The sequence below is a fragment of the Phyllobates terribilis genome, unplaced genomic scaffold, assembly GCF_046119375.1.
Source record: "Phyllobates terribilis strain yellow unplaced genomic scaffold, ASM4611937v1 Scaffold_1__5_contigs__length_1240528914, whole genome shotgun sequence".
In the NCBI taxonomy this organism is placed as follows: Eukaryota; Metazoa; Chordata; class Amphibia; order Anura; family Dendrobatidae; genus Phyllobates; species Phyllobates terribilis.
In genome coordinates this window covers 459,286,867-459,303,518 of record NW_027362761.1, presented here as the reverse complement: position 1 = coordinate 459,303,518, position 16,652 = coordinate 459,286,867, and the positions used below count along the sequence as shown (strand labels likewise).

General features: G+C 41.7%; 1 protein-coding gene across 4 annotated transcripts in view; it reads left to right on the top strand.

The window, feature by feature from the left end:
* ADGRV1 (adhesion G protein-coupled receptor V1) overlaps positions 1 to 16,652 on the top strand; it is a 627,077-nt gene that overhangs the window by 140,902 nt on the left and 469,523 nt on the right. For all 4 annotated transcript variants that reach the window (XR_012320105.1, XM_073678624.1, XM_073678616.1 and 1 more), the window contains 6 exons: positions 409 to 572; positions 4,993 to 5,116; positions 6,003 to 6,266; positions 7,404 to 7,530; positions 8,210 to 8,427; positions 9,269 to 10,012. Coding sequence is in view for 3 of the 4 variants with exons in the window: in XM_073678624.1 (XP_073534725.1) it covers positions 409 to 572; positions 4,993 to 5,116; positions 6,003 to 6,266; positions 7,404 to 7,530; positions 8,210 to 8,427; positions 9,269 to 10,012 (1,641 nt within the window). In the remaining variant the exon portion in view is untranslated. The remainder of the gene's footprint in view (positions 1 to 408; positions 573 to 4,992; positions 5,117 to 6,002; positions 6,267 to 7,403; positions 7,531 to 8,209; positions 8,428 to 9,268; positions 10,013 to 16,652) is intronic.

Genomic DNA, 16,652 nt, shown 5'->3' with positions numbered 1-16,652 from the left:
GAAAATGTATTTCTCCTAGAAAATTATTGCAATTACACATGTTTTGTTATACACATATTTATTTTCTTTGTGTGTATTGGAACAACACAAAAAACTGCGAGAATGTAGAATTGTAGTTCTAATGATGACTCATGCAGGAAAATGAGACTTCCTGTTTCTACATAGAGCTTAGAAGGATTCAGCTAGACTGTTTTTAATCATGTGATGTCATAGACCTAATGCAAAAGAGAAGAATTAGCTGGGTAGAAAGGCAAAATGAGCAATTGTAAGTACACAGTGCTATATAATATGATGACTGCAATATATTAAGAGGATAAAACCTTTGATGAGAGGAGAAGAGTGCTTCTTTAACTATGAAATGTCACAATATGATTGTGGATAAGCATCTATTTCTGTTTTGTTTTCTAGCTGCGTTTGAAGTAATAAGGCGACAAGGCAGCTTTGGTGACATTAATGTGACCTGGTCTGTGAGCCCGGATTCTACCCCCGATGTTTACCCAGCACATGGAGTGATTCAATTTAAAGATGGGGAAACTTTGAAGACTATAACTATTTCATCCAATCCTGATGAGGTAAAAAGAGTCGTCTTTTCTCTGTGCTAACAGTCTTGCAGAACCAACTTTCTAATGTCTTGTAAACTACGGAAAACCATAGTTCTCACAGAGGATATAATATCGACGAACTTCCAATTTTCTGGCATTCTCTTTACTTGCTGGTGACATCTAACATGTATGGATGATATGACTGCAAGGTCATTATTGTCATGAATTCTTTCTGAAGCATCACAGAGGCAACATAGGGCTGCAGGGTGTATTTTTTAAGCAATTTGTTTTCCTTGGAATCACAGAAAATCCATAACATTTTTGCCACGACATTCCAGATACTGGTATTCTGCCACCATTTTTTACAAAATTGCTGCAAATACTCTCCGCAGCTCTAACATTTGAATCACGAATTAGCCCCATGGATGGTGAATGCCTGTCATAAAAGGATCTGTGTGTAAGGCCTTGACAATAGGCCTCATTTATCAAAACTATGCCTCATTGGCCACCGCAATTATTCAGAGTTCAGATTTAGTTTTTAACTTTTCTAATAAAATTTATTCTGCGCTGTGATTGGTTGCTGTGGACATCACTGCTTGTTTTTCAGATTGTTTTTTCAGATTGTTTTGATAAATGAGGCTTATTGTTACAATATTGAATATAAAACAATAAAACTGTCTGAATTGTGTTATACAGTTATATGAAAAAGTTTGGGCACCCCTATTAATCTTAAGCTTAATGTTTTATAAAAATTGGTGTTTTTGCAACAGCTATTTCAGTTTGATATATGTAATAACTGTTGGACACAGTAATGTTTCTGCCTTGAAATGAGGTTTATTGTACTAACAGAAAATGTGCAATCAGCATTCAAACAAAATTTGACAGGTGCATAAGTATGGGCACCCTTATCATTTTCTTGTTTTAAATACTCCTACCTACTTTTTACTGACTTACTAAAGCACTTTTTTTTGGTTTTGTAACCTCATTGAGCTTTGAACTTCATAGCCAGGTGTATGCAATCATGAGAAAAGCTATTTAAAGTGGCCACTTGCAAGTTGTTCTCCTGTTTGAATCTCCTCTGAAGAGTGGCATCATGGGCTCCTCAAAACAACTGTCAAATGATCTGAAAACAAAGATTATTCAACATAGTTGTTCAGGGGAAGGATACAAAAAGCTGTCTCAGAGATTTAACCTGTCAGTTTCCACTGTGAGGAACATAGTAAGGAAATGTAAGAACCCAGGGACAGTTCTTGTTAAGGCCAGAAGTGGCAGGCCAAGAAAAACATCAGAAAGGCAGAGAAGAAGAATGGTGAGATCAGTCAAGGACAATCCTCAGACCACCTCCAGAGAGCTGCAGCATCAACTTGCTGCAGATGGTGTCAACTATACAACGCACTTTGCACAAGGAGAAGCTGTATGGGAGAGTGATGCGAAAGAAGCAGTTTCTGCAAGCACGCCACAAACAGAGTCGGCTGAGGTATGCAAAAGCACATTTGGAGAAGCCAACTTCTTTTTGGAAGAAGGTCCTGTGGACTGATGAAACCAAGATTGAGTTGTTTGGTCATACAAAAAGGCGTTATGCATGGCGGCAAAAAGACACAGCATTCCAAGAAAAACACTTGCTACCCACAGTAAAATTTGGTGGAGATTCCATCATGATTTGGGGCTGTGTGGCCAATGCCGGCACCGGGAATCTTGTTAAAGTTGAGGGACGCATGGATTCCACTCAGTATCAGCAGATTCTTGACAATAATGTTCAAGAATCAGTGACAAAGTTGAAGTTACGCAGGGGATGGATCTTTCGGCAAGACAATGATCCTAAACACTGCTCCAAATCTACTCAGGCATTCATGCAGAGGAACAATTACAATGTTCTGGAATGGCCATCCCAGTCCCCAGACCTGAATATCATTGAACATCTGTGGGATCATTTGAAGAGGGCTATCCATGCTCGACGACCATCAAACTTAACTGAACTGGAATTGTTTTGTAAAGAGGAATGGTCAAAAATACCTTCATCCAGGATCCAGGAACTCATTAAAAGCTACAGGAAGCGACTAGAGGCTGTTATTTTTGCAAAAGGAGGATCTACTAAATATTAATGTCACTTTTCTGGTGAGGTGCCCATACTTATGCACCTGTCAAATTTTGTTTGAATGCAGATTGCACATTTTCTGTTAGTACAATAAACCTCAATTCAAGGCAGAAACATTACTGTGTCCAACAGTTATTACATATATCAAACTGAAATAGCTGTTGCAAAAACACCAATTTTTATAAAACATTAAGCTTAAGATTAATAGGGGTGCCCAAACTTTTTCATAGAACTGTACATTTGTTGGAAATTCTAGATTTGTCAACATTTTGATAGCCTGTTTTTTTATATTTTTATATTACTTTAGTATATTTTTTGTCTTTGTGGTCTTGCACATTGTGTTTTTTTGTAACATTTTGCTTTTTTCAACTAAAGCTTCATCTTTGAATGACATTTGTTATATAGCAATTTAATATACACTCTACCTTATTAATTTCTTTCTTACTTTTTTTGTTTATTCTTACTTCGGTTTCCAGTTTTGCAGTGCAGAAATAGAAGCAGCCATCAAGCTTCTGTTGACAGGATATTGTTATTACGAGTCTCTATATTAAGTACTTTTGATTTGATTTTTGATTTGCTTGGTATTTCATTTGAACCCTATGTAGTTGTAATCCAATTTGGATGTTCTTTGGTAATTGAGCAGTGTTACAGCTAGAGTATCCTTCACAATAGATTGAGTGTACCCACCCCCATCCCAAAGTCGCTCGCACATACAACATATCTCTATTCTTCCAGGCTCCCCCCCCCCCCACATATATATTTTTTGTAGCAGTAATTAGAAATAAGTGAATAAATTTGCAAGCCACAGCCACATCGATATTTCGTGGCTGCCAGACGAGTGCTCTACGAATCTCTTCCTTCCTGCCGCAATCCTCAGCACCTCTTCTGATTAGAAGGCCCAGCATGATGTTATCAGTGCGGCATGACACACGGGTGATTTTGTGCCGGTCTTCTAGTTAAAAGTGCCACCTGGGATGCCAGCAGGTAGGTGTACATTTGCAGGGCTATCGTCCATTACCTCTGGACCTGTATCTGGACGGTTGCAGGGCTACCGTCCATTGCCTCTGGACCTGAATCTGGACAGTTGCAGGGCTACCGTCTGTTGCCTCTGAATCTGGACGGTTGCAGGTCTACCGTCTGTTGCCTCTGGACCTGGATCTGGATGGTTGCAGGGCTACCGTCTGTTGCCTCTGGACCTGGATCTGGACGGTTGCAGGGCTACCGTCCATTGCCTCTGGCCCTGGATCTGGACGGTTGCAGGGCTACCGTCTGTTGCCTCTGGACCTGGATCTGGAAGGTTGCAGGGCTACCGTCCGTTGCCTCTGGACCTGGATCTGGACGGTTGCAGGGTTACCGTCCGTTGCATCCGGCCCTTTGTATCAATTCACTCACGTCTAGTATGTAATACAAAATCACATTAAGGAAAAGTATAAAGGTGGGTACTTATTTCCAGGGGTAGGACTACAGTTACTGCTTTGGTTGAAATTAACATATAAATACCAGTACAGTACAAAGCGTATAACTCATGTGCTGTACACATTAATATCTCTATTTTACTCTATAGATATATAGTGCCACAGTACCGCACAAATAAATACTGCTACAAACCATATAAATAATAACCTCTATATTGTACAAATAAGTAGAGATAGTATAATATATTCGCACATGTATGGATATACATATTAACAAACATTACACAAAACCATATCCACATGCTACACACATTACACACATGCGCGCAAATATCACATTACACTCATACTTCTTACTACTGTGTACAACTGTTGCAATCAGGCAGTTGGAAAGGAATTGTGGTGAGTTGAGGACACAGCCTGCTTTGCTTTTCCCAAGATACTGTTTATCCTAAATATTAAGTTAAAACAGCTGTTCATAACCTTGGCTGTTGTACTTTAATGTAGTAAAGGGATCAGGAAGGCAGGATCTCTTCTTGTCATGAAAGAAGAGGAGGTGTGGAAGAAGGAGTACGATCTGCGTCTTGCACCATCTTGACATTTTCTAACTCTCTTCTTTGGCCACTCCCAACTGTGCAGACCTGTTAAAATAATATTTCCAAATAGCAGCAGAAGATAATTTCTACACTGTAAATCTGAACTGTAAAATGAAGTAAAAAGAGAAATAAAGTAACATTTTGTTGTTTACATTTGCAGACTAAAAAACCCAATGTTAATTAAAAATGGCACTTTACTTTTACTTTAAAATAAGTCTACCATCCCATTGGCCAACACAAACTAGTAATTGTTTTGTGCAGAATAAAATATTTATTTCACTGTATATATTCTACTCCTGAATGTACTTAATTGTAAAATGCTAAAAAACGCTGAAAATTCTTAGATTCCAGAAGAGAAGGAAATATTCACTATAACCATTTTCGATGCCATGGGTGGTGCCCGGATGGGAAACGTTACCACTGCCACACTGGAGATAAATAAAAATGATGATGCCATTTCCTTCGCAGGTAATATATTAAGCTGAAAAGTTGTTGTAACTTGTAGCTTGACAGCACCGAGCTGCTTGTAGCTGAGAATTGTCTGTGATGGATTTACCAACTAGGTTCTCTATTTATTGTTATGATCTGCTTTGGGCATTAATCATTACTAGACTTCTTTAAGAGCTGAATCTATAGTAAGCAAAGTTGCAGTACTGCATGTGAAAGCCATGATTGTGGTTTCTGCATGCGGCATTGGTAGCACAATGTTCTACACTGAGATCGGTGGGGAAAAATGTAATCCCACAGGTGAGGCTACAACATTCAAACTAGTAAAAATGCTTAAAAAAAGGCAGAATGTATGTAAAAAAAAATGATTTCTGGATATGAACTAATCATAAATCACATCAGGGTTCAATTATGATCTGGGTTTGATTCAGAAGAAATGAAAGGGAGTCTAGGTGTTAGTTGACATTAGCCTTAATCAAAGAGCCATTATTAAGTTTCTGTGCAGTATGACCGGTATGAAGAGGTTGTCCACTGCCCAGACAACTCCTTCTCAATCCCTATGTTTCTCCCTAGTACAACAATAACACTTATACTCTCCTCCTGGTACCGGCACATTTCCGGCGGGATCGGCATTAGTTCTCCCGGGGATCGTGTGACATTGTTATGTTGTCCAAGTAGTGGACAACCCCTTTATCTCCTCCTTCCATTGGAATCTTTCTCTCTGTGGGGTTCTTGATCTTGAGCATATGTGCAAATTCTTTTTTCTTTGTTTCCGGGTTTTGTATTGAGAAGCCTATGAACAGTTGTTTCACAACAGCTGATCCCTAGATTTGCTCTGTGTGTCTATTCTCTGCACCATTCACCCCATATGTTTACAATGCAGAATGCTTCTTCATTTCCCCCTCAGAACCAGTGATTTTTTGGGTTGATGAAGGCGAAGTTGCAAACCTCACCATTCTGCGGAATGGGTCCGCCGATTTTGTGTCTTCTGTCACCTATGCGACTGTCAGTGGAACGGCTACTGCAGAGGGAAAAGATTTCACTCGCATTTCTGGAGATATATTGGTGTTTCAAATTGGCCAAAGAAGGCTGGATATATCAGTGAGGACAAGTGAAGATGATATACCGGAGACAGATGAATACTTTTATATACAACTTTTCAACTGTACAGGTTAGTGCTGGCATCTCCATAGAATATGTATAGTAAGGAATAAATCTATCAATTCTTTATATTGAATCTGAAAATTTTATCACCAATTTGTGTTCTCCAATGGCAGCACTTTCATGTAACCTTCTCACATTGGTCCATCAAAATTTCAACCGGTGTCCAGGAACTCTTGCAAATTTAGGGAGAAAAATATAGTAATGGGTTAGAGCAGTGTTTCTCAAGCTCCAGTCCTCTTGGCCCCCAACACATCATGTTTTCAGGATTTCCTCAGTGTTGCACAGGTGATGGAATTATTATCAAGGCTTCAGACCTTGCCACGGGTTCTCTCACCTGTGCAATACTAAGGAAATCCTGAAAACGTGACGTGTTGGAGGCCATGAGGACTGGAGTTTGGAAACCACTGGGTTAGAGAAAAAAAATTAAAAAAATCAGGTAGAAAGTGGATCCCTTCCTCTAGCCCCACCAGAGCTGCCATCTTAGTAGTTCCCCACACCCAACCTTAAATTTGGCATACAGCATGTATTGGAGAGATTTTTGTGGATCTATCCCTCTGTGTTACCAGTAGTAGAGTTTACCCCAGAAAAATACATAAAAATATATTTTTCTCTTCTTTGCCTTATGCAAATTACATAAAAAGTGTCCACTGGGCGGATCTTGAACAGCAAAGTGTCCAGCAATATTGCTCCTCCCAGGCTACTTGAAGTTTCGGCCATTGTGACTACAATCCATCTGCGAGCGCAGTGAAAGCCACACATCCCTTCCAGCTGAGATCTAGAACATGGTCTCATGTTATTCTGGCTGCATCAAAATAAATGATGAGCCTGAATACTTTCTAAAATTAGAAATCTATTTTTTTCACTACTGATTCCTCCACTAGTAAAATATTACATTTTAATTAGCCCCCTTTTTATGAAATATCCATCAATAATTGATATAAATGACATATATTTCTGCCAATCAGATACCAATTTAGTCTTAATTAGGCATTTTTCAGATATTTTGTGCATTTTTATACTTCTAGCCAAAATCCAGAATCGATAACAAAAAAAAAAAACATTTAAACGAAACGAAAGTCTTTATAATGGAGTATTTTTTCTTTAAACCTCATGCATTTTATAGAAATATTTACTTATTATGTAGGAGACACAGTGGTGAGTGGAAATGGAAATGCTACAATAATCATCAAGGCTAATGACGACCCGAACGGAATATTCTACATTGAACCCATTGATAAAACTGTAGAAGAAGGTGGAAGTAATCAGTTCAAGTAAGTCCATGGATTTGATTATTAATTTCTAATTATAACATGTTTAATTAAAAAAATAAACTATACATGGAAGTTGTAATTTTCCAGTATATTTTGCAGTTTATTTTTAAAGATAATCTACACAAAATATTAACTAATAATAAACTTATGAATACATTCCATGACTTACCACAGTTCTGCTGGTTCCTAATAGAAACCATTGACAAATATGCCCTAAGGCTTTGTTCACAAGTGGCGTTTTTGCAACAATTTTTTCTGCAGAGGAAAAAAACTGCTTGGCAGTAAAGCAGTTGCTTGCAACAGCATGTTTTGCTGCGTTTTTTGCAGCTGTTTTTTGGTGCATTTTTTCTGATTCTGATTTTTTTTTATTTTATTTCTGCAGAAAAACGCTGCAAAAACACAATGTATGAACTTAGCCTTAACCTGATCGTACAGTGCTTGGTGTAAAGACTATACTTCTGAGAATGAAAATAGCCATAATGTTATCAATTCTATGACTTTGCTGTCCAGGATGTTACTTTCTAAGAATATTATGCTTGCAATGTTTGTGATGGAGCAATTAGGTGAACGATTGTATGCTTTTGTATCACTAATATGGTCTGCATTGATAATGCATACAGTTTATTGCACTATAGTTATTATTAATGTTACATGTCATTAAAATGTATTATCTTTTCAGGGTGCTGAGAGACCGAGGACATTTTGGCAATGTTTTCCTGCACTGGCAGATTATGCAGAATGGATCGGTTTTACAGCCAGGCCAGGAATTTGAAGAAACATGGGGCATTGTTTGGTTCAATGACAAAGACGCTTTTAAATATATTACCCTCCATGCTGTGTCTGATCAAATTCCAGAGTTTAACGAGTTCTACGTTTTAAAACTGATGAATATTTCTGGTGCATATCTTTATTATTTACATAACACTTTAAGAATCAGAAGAATTAAAACAAATTGTTATTTGCTATGTACTATAAAAAGAAAAAATAATATTATTAAGAACGGTATATATAAACTCCAGAAGGAAATTTTTAAGGGGGTTGTGTGATGCCTCTCTCTTATACGCGATCTTATATTGGGCTTGCAGAGAGGCCGCTATAAGCAAGCAAGACAGTTACTGACCCAGCAATCTGATACCCAGCTTGGTCTATGTACAGAGCATTTACTGACTGCCACGGAGACATGGAGCTTGGAAAAATGGTCATCGGCTTTGGACAATTTATACTTGTTAGCCCCCTTCACATGTCCGTATAATATCGGTACCGGTAAAAATGGTATCAGTGTTTTGGATCACTGTGCCATCAGTGTACAGCACCATAGGTTATAATGTGTAAGTGTGGTATCCGTGAAAAAATCAGATGCCACCCATACCGGAGACACGTACATGTGAAGGAGGCCTTAGACTGGCTCCTTGAAAATAAAGTGATTACAAATGTCCCTCTCCCGGGCCACGCGGTGACCGACGGTAATTTGTAGGGAAACCTGACACTAAGTGATTGATTTAATTGAAAAAGAACATTACAACATTTCAGTTCAATTCACTCTGTTGCCCGTGTAATGAAGGCCAGGGAATGCATTTTGGAACAGTTTTCCAGTCTGCCAAGAGATGTAGATCCTAAAAAAGGCATTCTCTATTAGCTCTGAATTCCCTCTAGTGTCTATAAAACTGGTTTTCCTAAACCCCTTTTTGTTCAGTTGTTGATCATTCTTTTATTAATTATTATACTGTACTTGCTGTAGGTGGATTTCCAGGCCCCGGTGGTCAACTGGCAAAAGCAAATCTAAATGTTACCGTGATGATTCCTTTCAATGATGACCCATTTGGAGTATTTGTAATTGGACCAGAGACACAGAATCAGGTGGTGGCCGAAGATGTCTTGTCAGTAGATGACATAAGATATGTGACCAACATTTCCATTTGGAGACGTCAGGGAACATTTGGAGATGTGCGCGTTGGCTGGGAAATTTATTCCACAGGATTCAAAACCGGCCTTCCTCCTATGGTGGACCTAATGCTTATTGCCGCTTTCCCATCGTATGTGGAGTTGCAACCACACATGCGCCGGCACCACAGCGGAACAGATGCCTTATTCTTCAGCGGCAGTGAAGGTGCATTTGGAGTGATTGAGTCACAGTATTATCATAGCTTAAATACTACTCTGACCAACTTTACTTTCTCAGCGTGGACCATACCACTGATAAACACTAATGGGTTTGTCATTTCAAAGGAAAATGATAATGGAATGATGTATTATGGTGTGAAAGTTGAAACAAATGACTCTTATATCATGGTCCTACTATATTACGTAACCTTCGGATCTAATACTACTTTTGTGGCTAAAGCCGGAGTCTCGAAATTCATGGAACAAAATGCATGGACCCATATACTGATTACATTAGATGATGGATTTATAGAGTTTTATATTGATGGAAACCTTGTCCCTGGGGGAGTAAAAAGTCTGAAAGGAGAAGCCATAATTAACGGTAAGTTAAAAATGAATTTCTACTCTACGTAAATAAATGTATCAGATTGTAAATATCTTAATCATTCGTTCTAAGATGTTCTAAGGTCGGCTTTTGTAAAAAAAATATATATATACAGTACAGATCAAAAGTTTGGACACACCTTCTCATTTAAAGATTTTTCTGTATTTTTATGACTATGAAAATTGTACATTCACACTGAAGGCATCAAAACTATGAATTAACACATGTGGAATTATATACTTAACAAAACAGTGTGAAACAACTGAAAATATGCCTTGTATTCTAGGTTCTTCAAAGTAGCCACCTTTTGCTTTGATGACTGCTTTGCACACTCTTGGCATTCTCTTGATGAGCTTCAAGAGGTAGTCACCGGAAATGGTCTTCCAACAATCTTGAAGGAGTTCCCAGAGATACTTAGCACTTGTTGGCCCTTTTCCCTTCACTCTGCGGTCCAGCTCACCCCAAACCATCTCGATTGGGTTCAGGTCTGGTAACTGTGGAGGCCAGGTCATCTGGCGTAGCACCCCATCACTCTCCTTCTTGGTCAGATAGCCCTTACACAGCCTGGAGGTGTGTTTGGGGTCATTGTCCTGTTGAAAAATAAATGATGGTCCAACTAAACGCAAACCGGATGGAATAGCATGCCGCTGCAAGATGCTGTGGTAGCCATGCTGGTTCAGTATGCCTTCAATTTTGAATAAATCCCCAACAGTGTCACCAGCAAAGCACCCCCACACCATCACACCTCCTCTTCCATGCTTCACGGTGGGAACCAGGCATGTAGAGTCCATTTCACCTTTTCTGCGTCGCACAAAGACACGGTGGTTGGAACCAAAGATCTCAAATTTGGACTCATCAGACCAAAGCACAGATTTCCACTGGTCTAATGTCCATTCCTTGTGTTCTTTAGCCCAAACAAGTCTCTTCTGCTTGTTGCCTGTCCTTAGCAGTGGTTTCCTTGCAGCTATTTTACCATGAAGGCCTGCTGCACAAAGTCTCCTCTTAACAGTTGTTGAAGAGATGTGTCTGCTGCTAGAACTCTGTGTGGCATTGACCTGGTGTCTAATCTGAGCTGCTGTTAACCTGCGATTTCTGAGGCTGGTGACTCAGATAAACTTATCCTCAGAAGCAGAGGTGACTCTTGGTCTTTCTTTCTTGGGGCGGTCCTCATGTGAGCCAGTTTATTTGTAGCACTTGATGGTTTTTGCAACTGCACTTGGGGACACTTTCAAAATGTTCCCAATTTTTTGCACTGACTGACCTTCATTTCTTAAAGTAATGATGGCCACTCGTTTTTCTTTACTTAGCTGCTTTTTTCTTGCCATAATACAAATTCTAACAGTCTATTCATTAGGACTATCTGCTGTGTATCCACCAGACTTCTGCACAACACAACTGATGGTCCCAACCCCATTTATAAGGCAAGAAATCCCACTTATTAAACCTGACAGGGCACACCTGTGAAGTGAAAACCATTTCCGGGGACTACCTCTTGAAGCTCATCAAGAGAATGCCAAAAGTGTGCAAAGCAGTCATCAAAGCAAAAGGTGGCTACTTTGAAGAACCTAGAATATAAGACATATTTTCAGTTGTTTCACACTTTTTTGTTAAGTATATAATTCCACATGTGTTAATTCATAGTTTTGATGCCTTCAGTGTGAATGTACAATTTTCATAGTCATGAAAATACAGAAAAATCTTTAAATGAGAAGGTGTGTCCAAACTTTTGGACTGTACTGTGTATATATATATATATATATATATATATATATATATATATATATATATATATATTATACTGCTCAAAAAAATAAAGGGAACACTTAAACAACAGAATATAACTCCAAGTAAATCAAACTTCTGTGAAATCAATCTGTCCACTTAGAAAGCAACACTGATTGACAATCAATTTCACATGCTGTTGTGCAAATGGAATAGACAATAGATGGAAATTATTGGATAATTATCAAGACACTGTGCCTTCACTGACCTGCCTCCTATTTTACCTAACCCAGCACTACTAGATGCATGATGTAAAATAGGAGGCAGGTCAGTGAAGGCACAGTGAGCTGTGATAACAGCTTACAGATGAATATGTAAACAGAGCACCAGTTAGAGCGCCCACCAGGCTACCCCGAAGCACGAGCATACCATTATCTCCAAACTGAAAGTAAAGATTACACAAGAACCACAGGACAGATTTCATCAACTAAGGTATCATATTAATCAATGTAATGTCGCCCACCTGACAGTATATGTGGTTTACTGAGCACAATCCTGCTGACAGGTGCGCTTTAAGTCCTGCTAGCATAGAGCAGGGTTTTACACTATGGCCCCAATATGTCTTTTAAGTTTTGTTCACTGATGTGATGGGAAAATAGTACTCATGACCCCTAGTGCAGAGAATCTAAAGAAGAGGTTGGGATGGAGAAACACGAGCACATCTAGGTATATATCAGTTGGGGTAAGCCATCACTAAAGTCTCCACTAAAAGGCGAGATTTGCCACAGCAGAGGGGCACAAAGAGACTTATTGCTAGCTGTGAAGGGTGCAACCTTCTGTAAGGGGCAAAGAGATAACCACCTGTGAGAGGCCAGGAACTGATCTACCAGAGGAGTCTGTGTAGAAGAGTGCCACACCAGAGGCAAATAGGAGACTGATTTCTGTGTTTAAGGGACTGAGCCACTATACCTGAGAAGGGTAGACCTAAAGTTAGTGCAAAGTTCCAAACAAGCTACTGCAGGCGATCACTGGCAAAAAGAGGTGATTATTGTGATTAGTACTGGGAAAGTGTGTGCTGAAATAGGGGTACAGAGTAGTGTTGAGCCACCCCCGTAGTGTTCGAGTTCGGTTCGGTTCGTCGAACACCCGTGTGTTCGCCGAACTGTTCGTCGAACTGTTCGTCGAACACCTTCGAACACCGTTAAAACCAATGGCAGGCAAACAAAAACACATAGAAACACATAGAAAACACCTTCAAAGGTGTCCAAAAGCTGACAAACTGCTCAGAAGACACAACTAACACATGGAAAAGTGACAAGTACATATAGTCATGCGAAAATAAAAGAGGTGGAGGAGTAAAAGGAGGGGGAGACACAGATATAGGCATGTCATGCCCTTCTAAAATCCAAAAAGTGAGAAGCCGACACGGCCAGTCCGCTCCTGCCCGTGCCACCTCCGTGTCGCCGGGTTTGTGCCAGAGCCGCGGTGAACCCTGATGGCCAGCCCCCCTCTCCCAATACTGGTGCCTGTCCGCTGGTGGGTCGAGCGAGCCCCCCTGTGGTGGAGGCAGCTCTAAGCTTTTTAATTTAAATTGTCTCTCTAATTTGAATGAATACACTTTAAATCCATTTACAAGGATCTATTGGAGGGCAAGTGTCATGCCAGCAGCCGCGTAATTCCAGCTCCAGTAGCGTCCACTAAAGCTGCTGCAGTTAAAAAGCTTTTATAAGGATCGAGCTCGGCTGTCCACCGCAAGGCATCCTACTGCCAGTCCCAGCCCCTATGCCTTGGGGTGCCTCCTGATGCTCTTCACTGAGTATCCCATGGTCCCGAAGCATTTCCTTTGAAAAAATGAAGTGTCCAAACTACAGGTGGTGTAGCTTGCTTAACAGCCGGGATAATCCGCTGACTAGCAGACACTGCTACTAGGCACAAAGTATTTCCTGGGCTAGATGCAGTTAAAAATTTGTAATTAGATACTCTCGTTGGATGCTGAGAAAGCATTCCATAGAGTCTCCTGGCACGCCATATATGATTCTCTTAAAAAGCTTGGGGTAGGGGTCTAGGGGACCCTTTTATAGCCAAAATCACGGCCCTGTATCGCAATACGTCACCTAGGCTGAAGATAAATGGAACTGTAGCACCCTGAGGGCTCGGTTGCTACAGAAGTATTGCACCTCACCCAGAGGTGTGATATCTCACTCTCAGGTAAGGATGGAGTGTGGATCAGGACCCGACACCTGCATGCATTACACCACATTGCCGTGGGGCAGGGCGACCAATATGCCCCTGAGATGGGCACGACAGTCCCTGTCCCTGGCTGGAGTGGGGGGAGGGAACACTGAGGAAGGGGAACCCTGTAGTGCAGGAGCAGGGAGGAAGCAGTTCCTGGGTGCATTGAGAAGGGAGTATAAAAGGTGGGCACCATCTTAGTTCAGTGCAGAGAAGTCTGAGCAGAAGTGGCAGGGAGCAGGGGCTCTGCATGAGCTCTGCTCCGGAGGCGGGCCTAGTAACAGAGGCCCAGGCCTGGAAGAGGGAGAAGGAAGGAAGAGGAGCGGAGAAGGCTCCAGGAACGAGGAATGAAGGGATCCCAGGGGTGCGGACGGGCGAGTCGCCACCGCACGCCCGAATCCACCTGCGTGGAGGGGTCAGGCCAAAGGGGGAGACCGGTCCCCGAACTAGTGGAGGCAGGAAACGACCCTCAGCTAGAAACCGGAGGCTCTGACATTTTATGTGGCGCAGCCCCTCGCTACACCCGCTAGGAAGGCACCACATAGGGTCAGGGAAACTGGCGCCAAGTTTACCAAGAGGAGGCCCGAGGCAGCCGGACAGAAGTGTTGGTAAGAAAGGCCAGACAAAGGACACACAAAGGGGGTCCTGTGAAGTGCTCCAAAGTTATCTGGGAGTTGTCTGAGCCCCTCACCTGGTGAGCACAGTACGACGTGGGCAGCCGTTACCTGCAGACGTGGTCTGGATAATAAGAACTGTGAGTAAAGGCCCTGGACTGCATCACTGACTCCGTGTCGTTACTGCTGCTGCCCTGCACCATCACCCCCATCCTCCGCATACACTGCCCTGAGGCTATACTCCTCCCGTGGGGAGTTATGCTACGCTCTGCTGCACCCACAACACCAGCCTCAGCGGTCTGCCCTGTAGCGGCGGTTCACTCTGACCGCAATCCACGGGTGGCGTAGTCGGACATTTAAACATCAAAACCACATAAATAGTTCCGCCACTGGTTTGACCGCCCTGAGCCACGGAACCGGGTCGCCGCCACGAAGACTACAACCACCAGCATCCACCAAAAAGGGTCCGGCTCCGGGTGTCCCAAGGCCCAGGGGGTGCGTCAGAACATTTTCATCACCTTTCACAATCACCAATGGGACAAGGCAGGGATGTCCTCTGTCCCCTCTCTTATACATCCTAGTGACGGAGCACCTGCTCTCATCAATTCGCCATAACCCCAATATTAGGTGGATTGAGGTGGGAGGCACCGAGTACAAGTGCTCTCTATTTGCTGATGATGTCCTAGTATATATCACTCAATCACATATATCCATCCATGCTGTTATGGCTGAAATAGATCTATGTTATCTTAATTTTGGGCCCTTTATTGAACAATTCCATACAGACCACGGTTGGCAAGTTAGAACTGTAAGATTCACTACGTGAACCGCTGGTGTTTTGTGGAAAAGCACATGTACACCGCGTTCCAAATTATTATGCAAAAAGTGTTTAGGAGTGATAAGGGAAGAATTTGTTTGTTTGTCAGTTAAACTCATTGATGGTGATGTGTGTCAGGGCTCTTTATATCACTGTAAGCAATTGCAGACACCTGTGCTAATTAGTTTGGCAGGTGTGTCCAATGAAAGGCAAGACTACTTAAGAAGGCTCTCTCACATTATTAAGCAGCCTACATTTTCTGCCAAAATGGGAAAGAAAAAGGATGTGTCGGCTGCTGAGAAGCAACAAATTGTGGAGTGTTTAGGTCAAGGCATGACTACAATCAACATTGTGCGATGATCAGGATGAAGTGTCTTGGCAATCAAGAAGTATGTAGCTGATTCACAGTACACACGTGTGCGTGCTGATAAGGGCAAATTGAGGACTCTTTCCTACAGGCAATTACGTCAGGTTGAAAGAGCAGCGGCAAAAAAGCCTTGTCATAGCAGCAGACAAGTTTTTGAAGCTGCTTGTGCCTCCAACGTCCCCCGAACAACAAGATGCAGGGTCCTTCAGAGGTTTGCAGCTGTGCATACGCCATCCTGTCGACCTCCTCTATCCACTGCACACAAGCAGAAACGGCTCCAGTGGGCCAAACATTACATGAAGACTGATTTCAAAACTGTTTTGTTCACGGATGAGTGCCGTGCAGCGCTCGATGGTCCAGATGGATGGAGTGGAGGATGGCTGGTTGATGGACACCCCACGCAAACACGGCTACAGCGCCAACAAGGAGGAGGTGGAATAATGTTTTGGGCTGGAATCATGGGGAGAGAGATTGTCGGCCCCTTTAGGATCCCTGAAGGCGCTAAAGATGAACTCCATAATGTATGTGGATTTTCTCAAACAGCACTTCCTGCCATGGTTCAAGAAGAAGAACCGTGTATTTCACAGCAAGATCATTTTTCTGCATGATAATGCACCATCTCATGCTGCACATAAAACATCTGCATCTCTGGCTGATATGGGCATAAAAGGGGACAAACTTATGGTGTGACCCCCATGCTCCCCTGACCTCTACCCCATTCCGAACCTTTGGAGCATCATTAAAAGGAGTGTCTATGATGACGGGAGGCAGTTCACATCTAAGCAACAGCTCTGGGAGGGTATTCTGTCCTCATGCAAAACAATTGAAGCAGAAACCATCCAAAACCTGACAAATTCAATGGACGAGAGAGTTCAGAAGCTCCTT